This window comes from Vidua chalybeata, chromosome 2, assembly GCF_026979565.1.
Source record: "Vidua chalybeata isolate OUT-0048 chromosome 2, bVidCha1 merged haplotype, whole genome shotgun sequence".
Classification (NCBI taxonomy): domain Eukaryota; kingdom Metazoa; phylum Chordata; class Aves; order Passeriformes; family Viduidae; genus Vidua; species Vidua chalybeata.
This window is the reverse complement of record NC_071531.1, coordinates 94,627,649-94,652,942: the sequence shown is the minus strand read 5'-3', so window position 1 is coordinate 94,652,942 and position 25,294 is coordinate 94,627,649. Positions and strand designations below refer to the sequence as shown.

General features: G+C 33.3%; 1 protein-coding gene across 2 annotated transcripts in view; it reads right to left on the bottom strand.

Moving 5' to 3' along the window:
- The window catches only part of NBEA (neurobeachin), a 454,830-nt gene that overhangs the window by 282,417 nt on the left and 147,119 nt on the right, over window positions 1-25,294 (bottom strand). For both annotated transcript variants that reach the window (XM_053932002.1, XM_053932009.1), the window contains exons 25-31: window positions 20,791-20,799; window positions 18,118-18,298; window positions 17,532-17,662; window positions 16,130-16,237; window positions 14,373-14,541; window positions 12,905-13,000; window positions 650-1,088 (exon numbers count right to left, since the gene is read on the bottom strand). In XM_053932002.1, coding sequence (XP_053787977.1) covers window positions 650-1,088; window positions 12,905-13,000; window positions 14,373-14,541; window positions 16,130-16,237; window positions 17,532-17,662; window positions 18,118-18,298; window positions 20,791-20,799 — 1,133 coding nt within the window. The remainder of the gene's footprint in view (window positions 1-649; window positions 1,089-12,904; window positions 13,001-14,372; window positions 14,542-16,129; window positions 16,238-17,531; window positions 17,663-18,117; window positions 18,299-20,790; window positions 20,800-25,294) is intronic.

Below are 25,294 nucleotides of genomic sequence, written 5' to 3'. Positions count from 1 at the left end.
ATTGCTATGTTCGGGATGACTGAGAGGGACTGGACATTTAAAGACAAGTATATTCATTAGAAACTAGGAAGATACAGCCCAAGAAAAAAAACAACAAAGGACTCTTTGTGGAAATGTTTGCGAGTTTAGTTTTAAGCACTAATCTCTGAGCTTTAACAGCTTCTGCTGTTTAAAGACCTAAAAGGAAACTGGTTTCCACCATGACCAAGCAAACAATTTGCCATGGTCAAAGCATTTCAGTACCAGAAAACAGTTCAATGATGGATCCAATTAAGATTTAAGCCTTTGAAAGAATATTCTACTCAATTTCTGAACAATCTGTTCTATATCAGCAACTATTACCCCTCCTCCTTCTCACTAAAATAGCATCTTAATGGAAAAAAATATTTTACTGCACATATATTTGTTTGCAACAGGCCTGTTTTCCAAGTACTTCATAGAGTTTTATTCACTGCTAACAGAGAAATACAAGGTGAATTACTTTTGTCTATGCTATGTGGTCTGTTGGTAATGCAGAAAGGGAGACATAGGGCAGTTGTTTTTAACACACTGTAATACCAACCAATCATAGCATAACCTTCTTGAAGAAATAAAAATCCTTCAAACTTCTGAATTACATCAATATAAAATAATGAATCCAACCATATACCTGTCAAATGAGTGAAACTGCATGGGAAGAATAGCCTGAGCTTCTCTCTTCAGTGCAGGGTCTGGGTAAGGGATTGGATCTGGGCCACATTCTGCAATTTCAACAGGGGCTGCCACAAGACTTTTCAGTATTTCTTTGACATTGATTCCTTTACTTTGGCTGATACTGGATATTGACGATGCAGGTTTCAGAATTTCACTGGGGCTTTCTGTTAAACTCTCCTGAGATTTCTTCACTTCTGAAGACAAAGTAGACAACAGCTCACTCATAGCGTCAGGACCTGTGCTGGTATCCAAGTCTGTCCCATTCAAAATATTGGGCATCTGTTCATCTCCAATTCCAGAATCTGTATGAGGAATAGAACTTTCCAGCTGAATATCTTCAACTGGTGTTGGTGTTTCTTTATCTTTGATATTTTCTGGAAATACAGTTGGTGTCTCTGCAGTGAAATAGAGATTATAAACAAAATTTAGTTTGATATTTTCCCATAAAATATGATCATAAGGTTTTATATGACAGAAATGTGTTAGAAAGGTCACAAATAATGGTATTTTAAACCTTAAAAACTCATTCTACATACAAAACATTTTACCTTTAACATCTCTTTGGCATATAGACAGACTTGGAAGAGGGAGCCCAAAATCACATTATACAAACTCAGTGACATTTAGAAACTACAATCCACTACTCACACGGTAATTAAACAGCAAAATACTGCCAGCAAAAACAACACTAAGAATTATAACCTATCAACTGCAGAACTGTATGATCCTTGAGTCTACTAGAAGGGAAAATTGCAATCACTTATGCTTTTGGATTACTGTAAAATTTACTTTTGTATTGTTGTCATCAAATATTAAGTTTACATTCAAAAGAAAACTGCTAGACCATTTGTTTGCTTTGTGTTTTGTTTAAAATGTGTATTATACATATTTCTACAACATATTTCACTGAATACAGATTAATTTATACATGAAGGAAAAAAAACAGGTGTTATTATTAATTATTAGATACGTCTTCTTTTTCCACAAAAGGTAAAATTCTGTAATTCAGGAAAAAATAATGAACAAAATAAATACAGCTTCATAGAGATAGGCAAGTGAAATCTGTTGAGTTTGGAACATTTCCAGATTGAGAAGGATTCTGCAGAATCTTGTAACTGAGAAGACCGTACCTCTATTAATTACTTCAGTGAAACAGACACAAAATCTCTATTAAATATCAGTAATTTGCTATGCTTCGACAAAAGTCAGCTACAGTTGTGAGTAACTTATATATTCATAATTTTGGTTAGAGAGAAACAAACTGGGGCTTATTTTTATTGACAAAATGCTTTCCTGGTTTATTTTAAAACTACATTATTTTCATTAGATTACTTGTCTTGATTATAAAATTCAGCTGTCCTATTTTGAAATAAGAACATTTTTTTAATGGCTCTGATATAGTGGTTTAGATATTATGGGAAATATTTTATAATGTATTTGAATGAAGCTCTGTTACCAAAAAAAGTGCTTCAGATATGTGACTTTAATAACAATCTCATAACTCTCTGTCGATTTTTCAGTACAGTCAGGTAAAAAATACCTATTTAGCATATGGGCATAAGTGTGGGTACATGCATGTGCACATAAAAAAAAATCTGTAAGAGATTATTTATGTGTTTGAACTAATGGTCATGTAAACCTCTGCATATGTACAAGTATTAAGAAAGAACAGAAGAGGCTTTTAAAAAGATGAAGCAGAATCACCCATTATAAAGGAGCATTGTTTTCTTCTTTTAACAGCCATAAACACTGAAGCCACTTCCTTCTTTTTCTCTTAAGTGCCTTAAATGCATCTTATCAAATAGATATGAGCTCTTCTTTGTGAAGCAGGAAGTAGAAACTGGATTTATGAGCTGCATCAAATGCATTTAGCATCTGCCAGGTCAGGAAGCAAAAAGATCCCTATCTACTTAGTACTGCCTATATTTGGCACAGAAAGACATCTGATCCACAGAATGATGCTAATGAATTTTCTGCTTGCCTCTTTAAACTCCATCCATACAAAGATAACACTTCTCAACTGAAGGGAAGATTAGTACTGGACAGTCAGTAAAGCAGGTTGTTGCCCATGAAATATATGGTGAATAAAATGGCATAAGGCTCCATTATTATGCAAATGAAAAGAGGGCACTGAAAAGAGACGATAGTCCACTACATGGTGAAGTTAGGTTACATCCAACCTCAATCTCCATTAAGGTCAACAATGCTGAACAGAAAACGTGTTGGAAATACAGTTGTGGAAAGTCAACTACCTTGAGTAAACCAGAAGACACAACACATTAAAATCTGTTGTAATGAAATGATTTGTTTGGCATTTTTGCCAAACAAATGACTGGAGATAATAACACATTACTGGGGAAAACCATACAAGGTTTCTCTTTTTAAGAGATAGGAAAAAAAAATATCTGGACAACTGCAAACCTTCAACAGAAAGCAAGATTTCAGGATTTATTTTGGAGTAAAGAACAGTAATGGAATGCAGTGAGATGAATTTTCAAAATGGCTTTCTTAAATGAGCCTTTTTAATACTTATTGTTCAGAGAAAGTAAGGGTCAATATTGTAAATTTAGTAAAGCTGGGGTTGTCACAACAGATTGCAATTTAGTCATGAGACCCTGGAAATAATTAGAGTGTGGGAAAAGAAACTGGCTAAGAAGGAGCCATCAGTTACTTTCAAAAGAAAAGAAAAGCCTATCACACTGAGAAAAACTACCATGGGAGCTATTTTGTTCAAATTTTGAATAAAGATTTCAGGTAAAAACATTGTGGCGAAATTTGCAGATGACAAAATTATGAGGTACAACTGATGGCCACAGAAGCAGGATTATAAGAAGGCATTATGGCAGAACTGCAAATTACATTTAATAGTGAAAAGCTTTGTATCTAGTAAAGATCACAGAGCTTCCTATTATAACTAGAATTCATCTTTGGTAAATGACTGAAGAGAAGGATTTGGATACATCAATTAATGGGTAACTATTTAGTTACCAATACAATACTCTTACAAAAAAGGAAAATGTGGCTCCAAACTTTTTTGAATAAATAGTTCCTGCAACAGCTAAGCATTAACAGCATTATAGAAGGCTTTGGAAGGATTCATTTATGGAATACTGTGTATGCCTTTATATTTGATAAATGTGGAAGTGCCACTATGGAGATACCTAGCAATCCACTGTTGCTGAAAAGAGTTTGGCTGACATAGTCTGGCCAAACTAATACTGAGAAGTTATACAACAGATATCACAATTTGAAAAAAAAAATGATGGAAGGGTTGGCACAAGAAAAACAGTGCAAACTCTCCATTAATAAATTTTAGTTTGGAAAGTGACAGTCATCAATATATAATTAAGCTTATAGAGAAGCCTTCCAATCAGCATAGCAAGTTAAAAAATAGAACTAATCTTGAGATGCTATAAATAGGACTGTACTTAATTAATCAGCAGGTGACTTGCAAACCTTTGTTCCCAAATGAAAATAAAATGCTGGGAGGCCTGCGTCATTTGATGCTAAAAATGGAAGTAAAATCATATTTGTGGACATAAAATTTCAGTATGACATATTATAAAGTACATAACACTAATTTAAAAGGATTTAGGGCAAAAATATCAAAGGAAGTCATTGTAAATTCAGGAAATTGTATGGACACTTGATTTACACAAAAATCAGATTTGTATCTTTTTTTTTTTTTTGCTGTGCCTCCAATACCTAATACAAATATCTACACTAAGTCAATTCAGCTCAGGCTGATTTATGACTATGAATAACAATATCTAAAAACTACTAAGTAGAATGCATTAACTCTCATTTTAAAACATCAAACAAGCTAAATGAATAAGGCTTTAAAAGGTCCAATTTACATTTTGCACCTTAAGAAAAAATAAATTAAGAACTGATAAGACTTCTTAAATACCTTTCAGGTAAGAATCCTAACAAATTAGGATATGTGAAATCCACATAAATATGGGTGAAAAGATGTATTATAAGACCTTATTGATCAGTATTATTATTATTATTACTAGTATTATTTTATGTAAATTGTAAACTCCTTAGCATAGGTCACAAAGCCCAATCAGTTTTAGTTATAAAACTGGATATCTGTAAGTTCTGTTCCATATTCTTTTACATCATGTCCTAGCACTTCTGTTGCCTTCTGAATGCAGAAATAAATAATGATTCATAAAGTGATTTTGAAAAATCTTAAACCAGAAACATCTATTATTTTACAAAAATCCTAAACTCTTAAAGCAACCTAGCAGAATGGTAAACATGAACAGAAGCAAAGTCAAAACTGATTGCATTTGTCCAGATTCTAACACTGTGACAGTAAGACACTAAATTTTCAGCAAACCTCATCAGTTTTCTACAGCACAAGGCCATGTCAGTAGACAAAGCAGAATCATTACTAGATCTAGTGATCTTAACCCTGTCAGAAACAGGCAGTTGGAAGCCAGATGCCTCCTTCTTACTGTTTTTCATTCTAACTAATGAGTTCATCTACTACATTATGGGAAAAATATGGGCCTAAGTTACCTAAATGACATATTGTATATCTGGTGACCTCATCCGTCACGCTCCTTCCCTAAAATATCTTGTTTGCTTGTGATTTATGAAGTGTATTGTAATTGTTTTAACCTACTGAGTTACCTAAATAGCTCTTGCACTGCTTCCATATGGCTAAAAAATACAAGCTGCACTCCCCCTGTTTATTAACTTAATAATGAGCCGTTTCATATGTAAGGCAAATACACACAATTTTGTCATTATAAAAAACGATGATACCAATCACACTTTTAATATTTATTTACTTTAAAAAGATGGAGAGAATTAAGTGTATATTCCTGTGATCTTCTAGTCTTTTTCATATCATTAAACCTCTCTCCTAGATAAAAATGTGCTGAAATTTTTCAAAAGTAAGATGAATGGAAATTATTTTTTAATTGCTTACAATATGGCTGAAAAAATATTGGGAAATAATACTATCCCAAATAATTGTCAAAATTCTGCTGTAAACAATAGAGAAACATTTGGCAGTGGAAGGGTTTGGGCAATCTTGATATAGAATTTGCCACCACTTTTGCATTAGCACTGAAAAATTTATAAGTTGTTTTCTGCCTAGCTATCTTAAAGCTCTGGTGATAACCTTAATAGTTGCCTTTTATAAACCCTTTGTAGTTTTCTACAGACTTCCAGAAACAGCACCCTACAAGCTGAAAATGCTTTTATTCCAAGAAGGCAGTGATATTGCAGAATCCTCCATAGGTGGAAGAGTCAACAAATCAATTCCTAAACTCTAGGCCATAAAGACAGAGTGGAAAAATTCTTCCCTGCAACATCAGTCAACTAATTTTCATGTGTATGAAGCAGTATGATTAAACTGAGATGAGAAACTAAATATGGAAACAGAATCAAAGAGTAATAAGGGTCTGATTTAAAAGTACATTGAGAGAAGTAAGCAAGAATGAACTTGCAATAGAAATGTCAATGGAGTTTGAGGCACAACAGTGAGAAGAGATCCCCTAAAAGAAGCATTAAGATTCCAAGCTGCTCTCTATCTGCTACTCAGGACCTTCTCTTCTGTTGGCATTTCTATTTCTCTGTGAAAGTTATAAGCTTTTTTATCAGAGTAAAAATTCCCTTTATAGTTATTCTGATCATGGCCCAACCATGTAGAATCTACTCATTTTGGCAGCTTATTAATCTTCATGTAACTATGCATTAATAGGCAAATTTGGTCATGTCCCACTAACAGTCTTCATGGGGTTCTGTTATTTCTGAGGCAAAGTAACATGAACAACACTGAGAACAGAACTCATTTGCTGTTTTAAAATATTTTTAAACAAGCTTCTTTGTAAATTTTATTATTAAAATGTGAGGGAAAAGAGCCTGGCTTAGGGTTACAATTTTCCATTCTTTCCCTATCTACAAAAACATTTGATAAATGCAGCCTGCATTTAGCCTGCTTCTGTTATTTAGCCAACATATTTATCCAGGTTTCTGAAATTCCTGCCAGACCAAACACTGTCCCTTTCCTTCCACAAGGACAGCAATGCAGCAGTGCAGATTCAGCTGTCTAACAGCATGCCGCTACATGTGCACACAAAGAGGTGGAAGTAGAGCACAAGCCATGGCAGCCTCTGGCTGGCAAGAGGAAAAGCCACAAGTAGGATACCTCAGGGCTCGGTATGTGTGGCTGAGGGCAGAAGGAGCACAGCTGAAAATGAGGAGACTGAGGAAAGTCAGATAGGAAATACTCTGGGGTAGGTTGGCAATTGGAAGAGCATAGATCTTGGTACAGGAGATTTAAGACAGAATTTTCCTTTTAGCCAGAGTGGATTTGTGAGGAGAAGGGATGTAGCTGTCAACCCAGAAAAGCAGAGGGGCACTGAAATGGGAGAGGAGTAGAGCAGGAGAGACTTAGGGTGGGAAAATCAAGATTGGGAAGTGACTGAAGAGGACAGTTACCATCACCTCTGTTCACAGCTGGACATGTGCAAGTGCATGTCTTTTTTTGTTCACTGGAAATTTCTTCTATGTGCTCTAATTCCTCAAAAGTTTTACTTGATCTGCTTAGGCAACGGCTTTAATCAATGCCTTAAATCAAAGGTCTTTACTAATCAAAGGTCTTTCACTCAGTGTTTGATGGATAAGACATCCATCTGATTGATTACCTGGCTGCCAAACAAAATGTCTTAAACCAAAGCATTACCAAGATATTAACTAAAAGATACTAAAAAGATACAATAAAAATAAGAGAATGAGAAGATGTATCAAAGAAATGTTAGCTTTAGAGTAAACCAGATATTTACATTATGAAACAAAACCCGAATGGAAATTAGGAACAATATGGCAATATGTTTTTTTCCATAGGTGAATTTCCCTAGTTTTTTTCAGTTTATATTTTTATTCATTTATTTTGTATTGTGTAACCCACAAAATTTTAAAAAATTACTTTAGAGGTACTTATGATAATATATGTATTTCTGATGTATACTGAGAAAGATGGCATTTTTTTAATTAGACATTTCTTACAAATGAAATAAAAAAAAAAAATCTTTCTCATAGGTTACAGCATCCAGCAACAAAAATTAACAGCTGGAGCACAGAGAATGTTCCATATAGACAAGGAAACATACTAAAACATTTTGGTTTAAGCACTACTTTTTAGAAAACCAAAACCTTTAAAATTTTTTTTTAAAACATCTGTAATTTGTACAAATAAATGAAAATAAAAAAATCCCTATTACAACTGCTTCATGCATACATAATGACTGATCAATTAATAATGAAATATATGTGCAAACATCTCCTATGATGCCTTAAGTATCTGGTAAAGGGCCATAAATAATAGATTAAGATGTATTCATTACTATCTCATGATCTTCAAATGAATGTCTTTTCAGATGTAGTTGGAATAAGAAGCATATGTCTCATCAGAAGAGCATTATGATTATTTTGAGCAGCAGGCAGAAATGCAATTGAATAGGAATTTATGAAAATCATGATTATCACCCATGCTCCTTATAGCCTTTTCTTTTCTAGGAAACATATATACAACTAGATTTTGAGAAGGATGGAGACGTGAGTTTTGTCAAGACTTCCTGAGGCAAAGAATATTTTCACAGGCAATGGGAATTAGTTCTTTAGTCCACTTTGTATACTTAGAATGTTATCCTTATGCAAAATAGTTAAAAAATAGTCTGGAAATTTCTATGCTACTACATTAGAAATACAAACAGTGTATTACAAACAGTTCCCAGAGTACTATATACCTAGGAGACCTGAAAAACTGGATACTTTACTTGTCCTCAAAGAGAAAGCTGTTTCTGCAACTTTTTAATATAATTCATTCTGTCAAGAAAAATAAATCAATAGCTTCCAGTCCATCTGCATCACATATGTTTAAGAAATCCATTAATTTACAGTGCTTTGGGAAAAATACAGGCAGTGATAGCAAGGGAGTGGAAAAGTCAATCAATTTTTGATAGAAGTTTCTGATAACCTACATACTGATTTGCTTCACACAATATACTATAAGCTAATTGCACTGTTGCCACGCTTTCATTTTTGAAACACTCCTGAATATTGCAAATGGTAACATCAATTTTCAACTGAAAATATATACTTGTTACTTGGTTAATTTTAGTTGTGTTCTCAGTAATTAACAGGACACCAGCTGAAGTGTAAAAAAAAAAAAAAGTAAGCTAAGCAAGGACAGCTTCAATAGCAACCAGAAGTGGAAAAACTCATTTCAAGTGATCCTGACCACTATAGCTAAATCTACTTAAAATTGGTAGCTGTAATTTGAAAAGGATACTTGGTTTTGCATGGTAAGGTTTATTAGCTGTTATTAACAGAAGATACCATGCTCCTCTATCTCTCCTTTCATTCTGATGGAAAGGTATTTCTCTCTCAAAATATGTACTGATTGCCCTCTACCTTTTAAGAGAAAAGGCTGCTCTTAATTTTTGTGTTGCACATCTTCCAGACATAAGATAGATATGTTCATACCAATTTTGGGAAAATATCGTTATCTAAGCAAAAAAATCAACAGAGAACAAACCAACATTTTCTAAGCTGCTCGAATTGCTCCCATTTCAGAAATGAAAATTTTGGCATTTTATGCTAAGCTCACAAGGGTAGTTCTTGCTAACTAGTAAATGGATACTAATGATGTCTTGACTAACACAGTTGTATCTATGAACATTTAAAAAAATTATAGATGTGGATGGAGATATTACCAAGACACATAATGTCATTATCAGATTAAGTGCCTGACATCAAAGAATTTGATTCCAGCTTTTGTTGTAAAACAGTGTTTGTGTCTGGAGTTTGGTTATGCCATGACAAAAGGAGTCAGAATTGATCTGACCAAGACAGAGGTCTACAGTGACAGCTATAGTGAATGAAGGAATATTGGCATTTCTAGTGACCAGTAGATCTCAAAGCAGGTCAGATTAACTGTACCCTAAATGTGACCTAACCTCTCTTCACCTGTTTTTAAGGGAGATGAAGATGACTAGCACAAATATTGATTTACTACTAATATTTTCCAAAAAGTAGAACTGATGCATGATTGATGATTTTGAGACAAAACCCTGAAAATCCAGTACAGAGGTTTTGGACAAAAATTTTTAATGTTATTCTCATATTTAGTAATTCTCCCTATTTAATTAATTAATCAAATTTAAATTTAATTAATTCTTTGGTATTTTGAACAGGAAGAAGCAAGTCTGCAGCATTTATTTTTGTAGGACTGTGTTTTTCAGGCAACCTTCAGATGCAGAGAAAAGGTCTGATCTGCCATTTCCCTTGAGACTCTGGTAATTAATTACTTCAAAGTGTAATGCTATATATGAACTAATTGAAGAGAGAGAACTTTCTCTTAATTTTGCAAGATCTGCTTTGTCTGATTACGCACTGACTAATTTAGAAGTACTGAAGACCCTTTAAAGGTATTGGAAACCAAGAGGAGAAACATAATCACTTTCAACAAACTTATGATGAGAGTAAACCTACAGGTACAGATATATTTTTCTCTCCCCATGGATCAGGTTAGAAGGAAAAAGAAATACAGAGGTATAGAATGTTATAAAGAAATAAATATTTTTATTGTTAAATGGTAGTCATGGACACTACTGTAATAGTTTTTCCTTCCTGGGTGTGACCTTTTATCTTCAAGCACAGTAAGATAACATCTTGCTTATGGACAATTTCTGAATAATAGTAGAAGAAATATTAGGTTGCCATCTACAAATATTTGTAAGTAAGGGTAGAATATATTTCCCCGCAAAGTATATTTTAAGGTCTTTTATTTCAATACTATCTTTTATTTATATCCAGTAATATCAATAAAGAAGGCAAAGTTTAATATTTTTATGATGATAATGGAAGAGTTTCATATCAAATAAAATGATAAAATTCTTATAATCTACACTTGACACCAGCTGCAGTTTCTCATAGGCAGCATTCGCTGATCACATACTGCAATGTACCTGAGACAAGTAGGGTCCCAGACAGATTTAAATAGATTTTAACTACAGATATTTTCCCATGGAAAATAAATGGAAAAAAAAAAAAAAAAAAAAAAAAAAAAGTAAGAAGTCCACTAAAAACAAAATCATTATCTTAAATACTAGTAATATACCTAATTATATCTTACCCTTTCCCTGGTAAGTTTCCTGGTCAGATAATTAGATTCTACTAAAAATGGAGAAATGGTTTTCTTTTAAGGAGTCAATCCCTCTTCCTGAATTAAAGAGATCTTTTCCTGTGCAGTTCTAACAATTATGATACTATTTGCTTGATAAACAAAGAAAAAATTATTTATATCTACCTAGTGTCATATGGAATGAATAAAATATGTCTTCACTTCCAAGTAACAACAAAATTTCTATCAATTTTTTAATAAGTAGGACTTCGTTTTAAAAATGTATTGTTAGTTTTAAAGGCTACATTAAACCACTTTGTATTAAGTAAAAATACCTTAAAATTTAAAATAATATTCAAAAATTACATTTCCTGCCAACATCCAAAACCAAGTCAGGTTCATTAAAAAAAACCCAATTGGCTTATCCATTGGAATGATTCTCTTGAAATGACAAATTATGTTTTGACTTCTGGCCTTTTGCATTTGCAATTTTTTTTCATTTAACTTTTTGCTGATGTTCAAAACTGAGGAACTATGTTCACAATATAAAAAGTGGAATTCTTTTCCCTCCAATGGGTAAAGCAGTAAAGAGACTGAGATCTCAGACAGTTAAAACCCTTAAGGATCCAATGATACCAACAAATAAAATAACTAACCACAGATAACATTTCCTTTACTGAATAATTTATTTCTAAAGCCAAGCCACTTTTCTTTCTAACCTGCTCACACTTTTAATGTAGCTCTATTGAACTATTTCAAAACCAAAACTATTTTACTTGAACTCAAGGTAAAACAAGTACCATAGATAATAATATTAACATTGAGCAATAAAAGATATTTTCTTCTTTGTATGGCAGACAATAATCTGATGAATCAAAATCACAAACCCTGGCTTACACAGAGTTAAAAAGTAAAGCAATTTATAATATACATACACACATCAAATTTATACATACATACACACATCAAAGCTCAAGAAATTCCAGATTAACACAGTGACAGTTTAAGTTGATGTAATAAGTATTTTAACAGAATTCTCCCAGAACAGCATATGACAAGCATAAGTCACCTTATTAGTGAAGTAGGATGTTAACTTTTCTGTTCTTTATAAACTGGATGCATCCTAAATCACCTATTCTTTTTATAAATCAGCCTTTTTACCCAGTGAGATTTTACAAAATTGTACCAAGGACATTTTCATCAGATTAAATTTTTAAAATTCTTTTACATTGTGTGTTTACACCACATTGCATGCAAATAATTGTGGAAATGTACATGCAAATTTGGCTAAAGTTACATTCAGGTAACCCTCTCTTTTTCAAGAAATGACAACCCCCCCCCCCGCCCCTTCCCAGGTTCCTACCTTATGGAGTATCTATTAAAACATACAAACAAACAAAACAAAACAAATCAGGCCCAAAACATATAATAGTTGCTTTGGTAGAAAAATTGGTTTCCTTCAAGAGAAACACAGCACAGCACATTAACAGGCATAAATAATTCACATACAATATCAGAGGTTTACATACCATCAGGAAGGCAAGAAAAAAAGCGAGAAAGGAAGGCAAAAGAACAGGAAAAGATACAGGGAAAGGGAATACTACAAAACTACTTTATACTTCATGTGGTATGCAATATTTTCAAAACAGGCCTGATTTTATTTTTCTGGGCCTAATATTGTAGCAGAATAACCACAAACCAAAAGCATTTAAATTTTCCTATATCCATTCCCTTCACCTGACTGTTTTTTTTAATGATTTCCTTTTATTTTATAATAATTAAAGATTAGTGATATAAATTATATTATAATAATTAAATATTATAATATTTAATTACAATGACATCATTTATATTATAATAATTGAAATTGTAGTGAAAATGGGAGAGAGATTTTCTAGAAGAATGTAGGCAGGAAGTTTAAGTTTTAAAGGTATCATCAGGTCTGATCTCCATGTAACCTGAGGCGTATACTTATTTATCAACAGTAACATCACATTTAGTTCTTGAAGTGCATTACATTAAATAAGAACACCCAAACAGGTTAGGAGATGATGTCAATATTACCTTTGTAAAATGAGTGGGCAAAGCTCTGCTCAGGAATTAACTTGGCAAGGAATCCATGGTTCAAACTTGGGTGAGGGATAGATGGTATGACCACAACTGTGGAGAAAATCATGGAATCAAATGTGAGCCAGCTAGTATTCATGTGTGGCCTGGTCCACTGTGGATCCATGACAGATATCCTATCTCATTGAAACATGCAAATATGGTATTACCAACAAAAAAAAAAAGGCATTTCTAAAAGAAAAAAACAATTTCCGTATCAAGAGATAGGAAACAGCATACCTATTATTTGGGCACTTCAAGAGCAACATTTATAAGGAAAAAGAGACACAGAGAGATAGATAGATATATACAAGCAAATACGCAAGACAATAATGGATGAAAGTAGCAGTTCCTTAGTTCAGAACATTAACATTAAATCAGGAAGGCTAAAAGAATTATGATTTCTTTTAACTGACTACGTTTGTGTAGTATTTTTCAAATGGGAAGCCTACAAGCACATTGACTTCAGAAAATTACGTAAACTTAGCAAAATAAAACAGTATGATGAATCATAAAATAATGACTAAATGTGACTACAACAACTGGAAGAAAAATTCTATGAAGAATGAAAATTAGCAACTCCATAAATGAAGAAAGCAATTAAAGATCAATACAAGAACAAAAACATACACAAAATTTGTGGACAAATGCAGCTCCTGTTATCAACTCTTTTAACACAGAAGGTACGGTTATAATCAATCCAATCAGACTTTGAAAAAAAAAATGCTGGACTAAGTGCAACATATTTGAAACAGAGGTAAGGTTTGCATCCCTCATTTCCAACAGGTTCTGAGACCTAACAGACTCCTTCCTTTCAGGCTGAAGAACACATGCCAGTAAAACCACTACTAAAACAAGTCACAAACATTTCAGTCAAAGAAGGCAATAGCAATGTTTTCTTTTTATTGTATTGTTACCATAGGCTTTTAAATGCAGGCACCAATACAGCAGGACTCCAAGAAAGTACTCAGTCCTCCACTAATACCCTTTCACAAACCTCCTCTCTCAAAGGCAACTCATGAGGGCAAGCAGCTGTATTCTCCTTTTATTCATTTTGTGGTATAAAGATATCTATTCTTCTTAACATAACAGATTAAGAAAGATTTTTGATGAACTATGTTGTACTTTACAATTTTAACTCCAGCAAGAACCCTGTTTTTTAAAAATTATTTTCAAATTAAAGAAAAATAAAAATATAAAAAAATAGAAGTGAAAATTAGTAATACCCTCTAAGCAAATATAGAAACTACCTGAAATATGCCAAGGTGTTTTAAAACCCCAAATTATTATACTTGAAGAAAGTAGTATGTAATTTCCTATTAGGATCTTAAGTTACTCACTAAAAATACTTTGTAGTAAAATAGTTACAGTTCTCAAAAAGAAAAATAAAAAAAAATCACAAAACATTTGAAGAAAACAAATTTACCTGTACTTGTTGGTGAATTTATTTCTTGTCTGATATTTCTACCTGCCTGGCTCCCAGACCTCGCAGTTTCTCGCTGTGGTTCCAGAATGTCACGGTACTTGGAGACCATTAGGACTGAGATGAAGTAAACCACTGCCAAAGCTAGGAACTGAGCTTGCTTGCTGTCATCCTGTGCCAGGGAAAAAGAAACATATCTAGAATATTGAATATTTTCATGGAATTTTTCTACAAGAACATCACAAGTCTTAATAGTTAATACCTTTCTGAAATGCTGCTTCTGCCAGCACAGCAGCAAATAGATAATGCAGAAGGCTGAGTGGATTTTCAGTGGAGTAGTACACACACAGGGCACATATTAAGTACTGAATTTTGGAGGTAATTTGGCAACTACACAAATCTCAGGGTCTGTGGAGTCAATGGACTTTCCAAAACAGAGGCCTGACTCTACTCTGAGAGTGCTTTAAAGGCTTCCTGGCAGCAAGGGCAACTGTCTTCTGCTGCCCCAAGGATGAGATTGTGAAGGCCCCTGACAGAAGGAGGTAAGGGGTACAATTACTGAGAGGGAAATCTAAGCTCATGGATGTTTCTCTAGCATAAGCGGGCATAACAGCTTCTGGTAGCAAATAGAAGCAGGGAGAATATACCCTTGTTTTTCTTCTAGAAATAAATCCCAGCTTGTATATTCTGATTTCCCCTTCCACAGGAGATGTCAGCAGCAATCCTAGGTTTCCAGGACTGATTTAAGTGAAAGCCAGGACCACTATAACTTTGCTGTCTTCTTTTCTTCTCATCCCATGTAATCTGCTGTTCAAGGGAAACTGCCATCTATGGCTTAGATCCTGACTGAGATTAAATTTCTCTAATTCAACTGAAATGTCTTTTATTATTGTCACATAAAACTTAACATGATAAAATTAAAACTTTTTCTATCTACTCCTATAGTTTCATATTTTCTCAATTCCACAAGTATGTACTTTCTATTACAAATCCAGTGCTTGTTCTCCATTGGTTTTGGGTGTTATTTGACCTAGCTGCATGTTTTTGCAAGTCTTAAAATAACTGGAAATTATCTTATTAATTTATTTTGTAGAAGTTCCAGAGACATGCATTCTTGTATTCTTTTCTCCATTATTTAAGAAAAGAATAGGTGACAGAATATTGCCTCTTTGAACTCAGGCTGGAGAATTTAAACATAATGTATGTACTTGCAGGTAGACAGTAATAATTCCTATTGTACTACCTTCAAAAACATTAAAAAAACAAAAACAAGTATATTGTGCTGCAGCTTTGTGCTAAAAACCATTGCAGAAAAATCTGGAAAACAGTTTTATATATGTTTACATACATAAATATGTTCAGCAGAGGTGAGAATTGTGTTTGCAAACTGATTTGCTGCATTTCTGTAACATATATAATAATTCTTCTTTCTACCCTGTTTGGATAAATAGTTGACACCTTTTGTAAAACAATTTTTAATCAACATAAGTTGTAACTGATTTATCTTGGCTGTGTTTATTTGTCTATAAGATTAAGGCTGAGTGTTAAACACAGTTAACTACTAATCTCAAATAGCTTAATCAATATAATTTTTAAATGCAGAAGGTGGCTGGTAGTTACAAAGTCACAAGCGGATAGTTTGCAGATAATATATGAAGTGCAACACATGAAGGATATTTTAATTCGAGTACAATCAAAATCTCTTTCAAAATACAAGTGATGATTTTGCAGAAGAAAGAATTACAGCACACATTACTCACCACATCACGAAAAACAACTGCTCGTAGACGATTAATATCAACATCCTGAAGAAGCCTATCAGGGTCTTTTATGGGAGAAAGATTTCCAGGGACATTTTCAAGGGGAGTCTAAAAATAAAAAGTAGTGAGATTTTTTGGTTCCCTCAAAATATCAAAGCATTTCTGTTAGAACCTTAATTTGACATCTTTTTTTTTTTTTTTTTTTAGCTATTACATCAATTTATAGATGATATTCTACATAATACTCAGATAAGGGCTCTAGAAAAAAATTGATGCTTTGAATTATTGTCTTAATGCTATTTAGAGATAAATTGTTACATCTGTCCAGTAGCTTGGAAAATCTGTATCTCTAGACAGAGTTAAGATAATAATTTTCACACAAAAGTTTGTTTCAGATTATAGTTTCTTCATAACAGAACAATAAATTATTTCTAATATGCATGTTATATTTAAAAATGCTGAACAGAAATATAAAAATAAATGTGAATTTTACTGAGACTTATTACAGACTACTGATAAAATAATTACTACTATTTAAAAAAGATAGAATAGCATGCTTCCTTTAAAAAATAAAATGTATTAAATGTGAGGCCTGAACACCTATAAGTCTCCTTTTAGTGATTTTGCTTGCATTGAATGTGACAATATTGAAAAAGGTAATGTCTTTGTGAGATTTAATGAAATAATATTGTGAAAAGAGTTAACTTTGTCACAGCTATTTGAAAAAGTCTTTAGAGAAGAAAAAAAGAGATTTAGTAATTAAAATATAAAAGCAAAAGAGAAGGGATCCTTTACATCATGCAGTGTCTTATATTTTAGTCATGGGCTCTGCCAAATTATTTCAGATTTTAATTTCTGTATTCCTGAAGTCTTAAAGCTGTAAACAATTTAAAAATATATTTAAAAAAAAAAAGAAGAATGAATTAATGAGACAGGAAAAACTAAGTGGTAACTGAATATCCAATAAAATTCACTTCTAAAAGCAGATAGTTAATACTGATGCCTAATATGCATTCAAAAGTCTGTTGAAGCTATTGTAACTCAAATATTCCACTAAGAGAGATGCGATTTCATCAAAACTGGAGAGTACCCTGATGGAATAAAAAAATCTGTGCAGATATAGATGACAGAAGTGAGTAAGGAGACTTGTTCTTTCAAGTAGGCCAAAAAGCTAGTTAGAATTGCTACAGTCATACTCCTGCATCAAGGTTTGCATCTTTCAAATAAGCCTCCTCCTTTTACACACTTTTACCATAAACCAGCTAATAGGAAAAACCTAAGCTTTTCCTGATGTTGATTTTTATCAAATATTTGAGAAGGCAGTTACAATTATTTTCTGATCCTAAAAAAACAGTGCTTCAGACTTGTCATCATTGCTGTCGGTTACCTAAGGCTCAGTTACCTTAGTTGCTGCTGATGCTGTTACACCCTGAAGAGCATCTTGAGTTTTACTGCCAATTAATGATGTCTTGTTTACTCTCTCTCTTTGCCTTTGCCGGCATTCTAAGCAGTTCCTCACAGCAACACAACAAACTAAAAGAAGAAAGGAAAATACCACAAATTAGAATATTTTTTTCAATGTTATATTTAGAACATCAATTAGCACTCAAGTATCCCACTCTTTATTTTACAAAGCCTATAGAGTCCTACAAATTCCATGGAGAGTTGGATATGAAAAACTGCAACATGGAGGTAGCAGAGCAGCTTTAAGGAAAAAAAATTGTCTGTTTACTGCCTTAAATTCAATATTTTTACTCTCCCTGAATATATACAACTTGAACTACTTAAGACTACATTTTCAGACATGTCTTTCTTATGACTAAATTGAATCGGCCTTAAAAACTTACCAAATCAATAACAAATGGGATTTTTACTTTATCACATCAAGCTCTACCCACAAGGTCCTTTCCTGTACATGTCACTATTTGATTCATCCCAACCCATTGATCTGTAAATAACTATTGAATACATCCTGTCTGCTGACTTACCAAGCCTTAGGCACTGTCGCATGAGACCTCCAGAAGACATGTTTTTTTCAGCTTCAATCTCACTAAAATTTAGAGAACTGGCAAATACTAGCACATCAACCATTGCCATCAGACGGCTGAGAAACGTTACTGCTGTCTCTGCTGACATTCCTTGTGTCACTTCAATATTTTCCAATTCAGTCTTTAAAAGGAGATAATTGAATTAAACAGTTTGAACACACAACTGAAATATAAAGGCAGCATATACACATAGAAATCTAAATTGTTATGCTTAATGGCAGATAGATTGAAAAGTTATTTAAAAATCTCATACTGATACCATTAGCATAAGCTGTGAGTGAAATTCAAAGTAAGGCTGCATGAAGAGTGAGAAAATAATTTACATTTACATGCTGTAATAGATGAGAAAAAGTCTAATATAAATGAGAAAGTTATTAGCAATTACATAAAGACAAAGTAAGGGCAGATAATAAAGCAATGCATGGTGTAAAAGGGTGCAACATATTCTTATATTCTTCCATAGGCTATGCAAACAGGTAACAGATTAAAGGAATTACTCTATGTATAGCTTTTACTTTATGTTCTTTCATATAAACAAATGTGAGGAGTGGAGTGGGAAAAAACATACAGTCTTGCACTCTGTCTCCATGAATCAATTTTCCCTGGAATGTTTACAGCATGAAGAATCCTGACAGAGTCCAATTCTCCAATTTATGTTTGCTACCACATGACAACAATAGAGGGAAAGTAGAAAGGGACAAGTGACATGGCGTGCAGCTCACATGTCCCAGAAAGTTGTATTTCTTCCTAATATTAGACTCTCCTTAGTGGGAATCAGCAGAAAATTTCTGAATTAATTTAATATTTCTAAAAACTAATATTTTTTTCTCCAAAAAGACACTTAGATGTCCAGAGTCATGTTTTCAAATGCCTTCAGGTATTTAACAGTGCAGATAAGTAAGGAAACAGTCAGCTTAATCCAAAACAAAAAATATCTGTTTAAACACTTTTACCTCTGGAGCTAGGCAAATTGAAAATAGGAATGTGTGATACTTGTCTGCATCCAGAATTATATGCCTAAATACTATTTTAGAATTTGTTTAAAGGTGGCTGATTCTTAGTGATAGTCAACAAGCTTTCCAGTTGCAAGACTTTGAGCACATAGTTTAGTCCCTTTGAAAAGTACTTTCATTGTGCTTCTATACTTTTATTAATTTGCTTAGAAGCATTTATTTTTAAAAATACATATATATATTGTGCTCTTAAAGTCATTTCCTTCCAAAGGAAATAAAAAATACAGAAAACAAAAAATTTGTTTATTTCCATACTCCTAAAACGTTATTAGCCTCATTCATGGCTTACTTTGAAGAATATTTTCAAATTCTTTTTGAATTTTCACTCTTATTTTCACATTCAAAATTATAAAAGTGCAAACTGTGCCAAACAGTATTAAGGAAACAATTGTTTCAAAAGGTGAAAGATACAAAGTGGCATGTGTCACCATAATGATAGATAGCCCTTCATTTAATTTCTCTTAAGGATGTAGTATGTCGGTCACATGAGTGATTTGGGAAGGGCTATCATCTGTTTGACTGCCCAATAATATTAGAAAAATAGTAAAATGACAACTCTCAGAAGACAGATTTTCAGCCTATCTCCTATTTTATTTGGCCAGGGCTCCCCTGTTTAGTTTGTGCTCTGTTCCTACCTTTTGGAAAAATAGATTGCTGGAGCTTTTATAACAGATTGGAAGATTTTTTGAAAGCACCCAAAGAAAATATATTCGCAAAAATCTATAGCCGTAATAGTCTGCTAGAAACACTCATATGTGGTTATGGAAACTTGAATTTTGAACTCATGCTTGAAATAACATCAGGCTCACTTGCAGCCTCATGTTGATTGCTTGATGTTGATTTTTATCAATTTTCAACTGTATTGTGCAAATCATAGTCTTAAACCACTCAATATTGACTGCTTTTTTATTTTTGCATGTATTATATTTTATGTAGTAAATTCACTTAATATAAGACTTTAGTGCATTTTAGCAAGATTTTAGCAAACTTTGAATTAAAAAGAATCTTTTTTTTTTTTTACAAATCTCCCTAAAATTCTGCTACATGGAGGAAAAATAATAACTGACAATTTTTTTACACCAAACTTACCATAATTTCTACCTGTTAAATACAGCACATGGTATTGCACTAGTGTCTAAAATAAATCCCATTATTAATCAAGCTGCCTTCTAGTATCACCAATATTTTAGATAGTGGGATCTCTAAAACTCATTGAAAAGTGAACAGATCACCATTCCATAACTACTCAGTGTAATTTAAAAGCAGTACAAAGTCTCACATACAATGAACATGTTCAGGACATAAAGAGTTTCTCTACTGACACCTGCATTTATAACCTAAATTAGCTCACAGACCTGACTATGTTCAGCCCAGGAGCTAAGAGCAAGCACCATCATTGACAATGCATTAGGTTATTAATGGAAATATTGTAGGAAAAGTTAATTACTACACCTAATATAATCCTACTCACATTCCACTGTATGATACAGGAAAATAATAGTAAGAATAATAAAAGTTTAAAAAGCCATAATATAAAATGATCAAAAATAAGATATTTTTGAAAATGCAAAAAACTGAAACTTACAGCAGCAATACTAACCTTAGAACCCTGGACATGCAACAGACAAAACAGACAACAGATCACAACAATAAAAGAAAAAGAAAATTATTTAAGTTAACTAAAATTTACAAGGTAAATTGAAACAAATTAGTATCTTGGAATTATACATTTGTTTAATTTATATTTAAAACAGGAAAACATTCAAGCTCAGCGTGAACATTTGAAAGTAAAGACTTGTCAAAGATAGCTATGCACAAGGAAAACTTTAAATCTTGTATTATTATAGACTTCATGTAAACATTGATTCCTCCAAAGCAATGTACTTCTCTAATGTAGTACATAAAATAATTCTATGAAGCAATGCAAAACAAAGTAATGTTTTAACTAATTACATAGATATGAGCATTTTACAACAAGCCAATCAACTGAAATATACTAAAGTAGTTAATCCTTTTATGAGATGGCAAATATGTTTAAAATGCTTTGAAAAAACAAATATAAATTACAACAAGCATCCTGGTTCTTCATGCATAATGCTCTTCCCTTGAATACACTACAAAATAGGTCACTATAATATTACATTTGGGTGTGATTTCTTCAACTTAAACCAGTATCAAACTAGATATGACAATGTTTTTAACCACAGGAAAAAAAAAATTCAAAACTAAGACACTCAGACTGAGTTGGCCTTCAAATTTCACTGTTCACAATTAAATATGTGTGTTAAATTTTTATGGTTTAGTTTTAGGTAGAACCACTCTATAATCACAGAATAATTGGGCTAGGCACCAATTCTTAAGTTTTCACTGGTTCTGTTTTAAAAATAAAAAGAAACTTTAGCATATGTCAGTTATCATTGCTATAATTTAGACAGTGGAAAAACCTAATCTAACAAAAAGAAAAACAAGCTGAAACGAACTGTTTTCTTCCCTCTTGGGGCAGAAAATACAATGCTCATCCAGTTTTTAAATGTGTCTTCATCTTTTCATAGTTGGATGCAGCTGGAGAATTAACTTGTGGCTATTATCTCTCAATTACTAGCTGACAACTTTCAAATCAGTTTTACCACTTTTGATTCTCAGAATTGTTGTAGACCACAGAGCACCCGTGGAACCACACGAGTCCTGAACATGATAATGCTAACACTCTACACAGGTCATACATCTCAGCTTTTAATGCACAGACCTAATGAGGCCATCATTAAATGTTTAATGGAGTTTTGTGGACAATTCATATAACACCAGCAGCCCCCAGATCACAATTTGAGAGCTGATATTTTGAATTCTGCAAGTAAGAAGCTGAATATAGACTTCTTAGAATAAGTGGAAAAACAAACTGATTGCAAGGGGTCTGGAAATTTGTTCTAAATTGTCACATATATTTAAACTCCTCAAATTTCTTTTGCCTTGCTCAGTGTCCTCAAGTCTTTGTCACAGCTGCTATCCTTGTAGCAAGCAGTGATTCCTTCCAATTGCTAGTTTGTACACAAAATGTTTTATCTGTAAACCAGCTTCTATTAACAGAAAGCATCTTCTGCAAAACTTTTCCCTTACAGGTCCTGTTTTTCACACTTCCACAACATCTTAATAAAGTCTTCTTTATGGTTGCATTTTTTTTTTCGGAAAGCTTCAAAGACATCCCCAACAGAAAGGAGAAAATAAAAGGAAATAGTATTTTGTAATTTATGACCTCCCCATAATTGTAGCAGAGTTATCGAATATTCCCAATTTAATATACTAGACATCAGAATTAAAAGTAGAAGACACTCCAGATTATATTGTAAATCAAAAAAACTGCTCATATTTTCTGTTAATATTTTCTTCCATTTCAAATTGTTTCATATATACAATTGGCAACACTTTAAAAACACCATCATTAGAAGCAAGTCCATGTACAGATCCTGGGATAGAGGTAGTATAGAACTGAAATTGAGTGAAATATTAAAAATTGTGGGAATAGATGATTGGGAATTACAGTAACCTTTGTCCTGTATGCCATACAAACATATAACCTTCTCTGCACTCTTGAGTTACCCACAGATTTTTGAGTAGTTTGTTTATACTAAAGATGCATCTTTTTCTTTCCTTTTTTTTATAATTTATATTTAAAATTTTCTATTCAGATCATCCTAGTCTAGATTAAAAAAAAAAAAAAAAAGAGGAAAAAAAAACAATAAAGCAACAAAAAAACCAACCAAACAAATAAAAATCCCAAACCAGACCAAAAAGGAAAACAAAAATAAACCCCACAAGATAAAAGGCAGATTTCTATTACAAGAGTTCCACTGTGAAGGAATTATATATTACAGGAATTCTATATTTCAGTTAAGACTGCCTGTTCTACAGCAGGCAAGGAATCATGTAATAATCTTCCACCCAGCCCAGAATTGCCATTTCACTCCAAATCTGAACTATGCAAAGGAAAAAAAAAATATTTTTTGAATGGGGAATTTTTCAATCATTCATCGTTTTAACGAAACTGTGACAGTACAACTTTTTTTTTAGCAAGGGAGGGAACACAACTACTATCTGTTGCACAAAAAAAAAAAAAAAAAACCACCAAAAAACACACAAAAAAAATAAACCAAACAAAAAAACCCCCCTAAAATTTCAATTGCTCCAGCATTCTGGAAGTAATTTTGCTAAATTTATTCTTGGCTCTTTTCTTCAAATACATTTAATTAATTCAAGCATCTAATATTCTGTTCTACTAATGAAAAATAGGTGAACTGCTTTATAAAAATCAGAGGTAATGGGATACGTGTAAGAGCAACTAACTTTATAGCAGATTGCTCAGAAGAGGGTTTTGCAGTAGAATTTAGGACTGCTTAAGAACAAGTGGCCCAGATTTGCTAGAACTCCGACTGATTCACTGAAATAAAGGAACTGTGAACAGGCAGGACTGTGAGACAGTTGAAAAAGGAACTATGTGCTTCTGTCTTTCTCCATTAGAAAACAAGGTATCTCATAAAAAGAGACTGGTTTGAACTCCAGGTTGACAATCGTTCCAGCCAGACCCTACAGGGACATCCCCATCATGATGTCTACATCAGAGACATCTGAATAAATTGCTTCTGTTGAGTAGATCTCCATTGGCTAGAAATCTAGGCCACATGTAAGTACCGCAAGTGAATACTGAGATTTACCCTAATCTCTTCATGAATTCCATCCCTGTTTCAATCATCCCAAAGTTAAAGGCTAGAATGATCTTTGCTGTCTGTTCTATAGTCTTTTTGCTTTCATGTTTCATTATTTCAGATCAAAAAGTGAATTAATTTTTTGTAAGTGGCTGTAAATACATGATCTAGGCCACAAATAAACTATACTAAGAGGAAATAAGTAAGAACTACTACTTTAAAATTTCAATATGGGTCCCAAAAGACCTTCAATGGGAATATAAGAGTGCCACCATTCATGAAAGTGAAGAAGGAAGAAATTAAGTAAAAATGAGCTCACACTTGTTGATAAATTGAATATATGTATTGTACAGGATCTACAAAATGTGAGGGTTTTGACCCTCCAGAAAAGCTTTGCAGAACAGACATATGGAGGATCAGAGACCAAACAAGAAGAAGACGGTGTGGATTCAAATAGGCACACCAGCAGATAAGACTCAATCCTACAAAGTCATACAGGATATGGAGCTGAATAAAGACATGATTAACCACTCTTTTCATAGTATAAACAGTAAAGCACATAGTGACTTTATGCATTTAAGCAGGCTTAAGTAAAACAAAGACAGAAGTGCTTTGAAGGTTATATAATTGCTTTGTCAGGCTCAATGCCATAGGATATTATGGAAGCTAAAAGCGTAAGTAGCTTCAAAAAAGATTAGATAAAGTCTAGAAGGATGAATTCCTCAGTGGTTATTAAATATGACAGCTCAAACACCCTCTCTAGTTGTTAAAATCCTAAATGCTGAAACAGAGTGTTATTAGAGCAATCAATATGCTTTCTTAGACTTCTGCATTTTGATGTAAGCTGCAAACAGCCACTGTTGGTGGCAGAATGCTAAAGCACGTGGGCCCTTGGGCTGACCCAGTGAGGCAGTTTATGCAGCCTGTGAACAGCTTCCTTTCGGAAGAGAAGCACAACACAGCTTGACTGGACTTCTAATACCAAGACCAGTTTCCATTACAGAACTACACAGACTAAAAGAACGGTTGGGGTTGGGAGGGATTCAGGAGGTGCAACACAAAATTTTAACTCTGCACCTTGTGGATAGGAAGTTACTCATTAATGTACTTAATTACCACACAGTAGGTTCCACATGGAAATCAAGAAATACTTTTCCATGGTGAGGCTGACTGAGCACTGACACATATTGCTCAGGGAGGTGATGGAGTCTCTATCCCCAGAGACAGTGAAAAGCTGTCTCAACACAGTCTTGGACAACTGGCTGTAGATGGCCCTGCTTGAGCATGGGTGTTGGACCAGGTGACCTCCTGCATCCCCTTTCCAGCCTCAGCCATTCTGTTATTCTGGGAGTCTTTGAGTCAGTGAGGGAGAAAGTTTACAAGTCCTTTCCCCCTTAAAGAGTTACT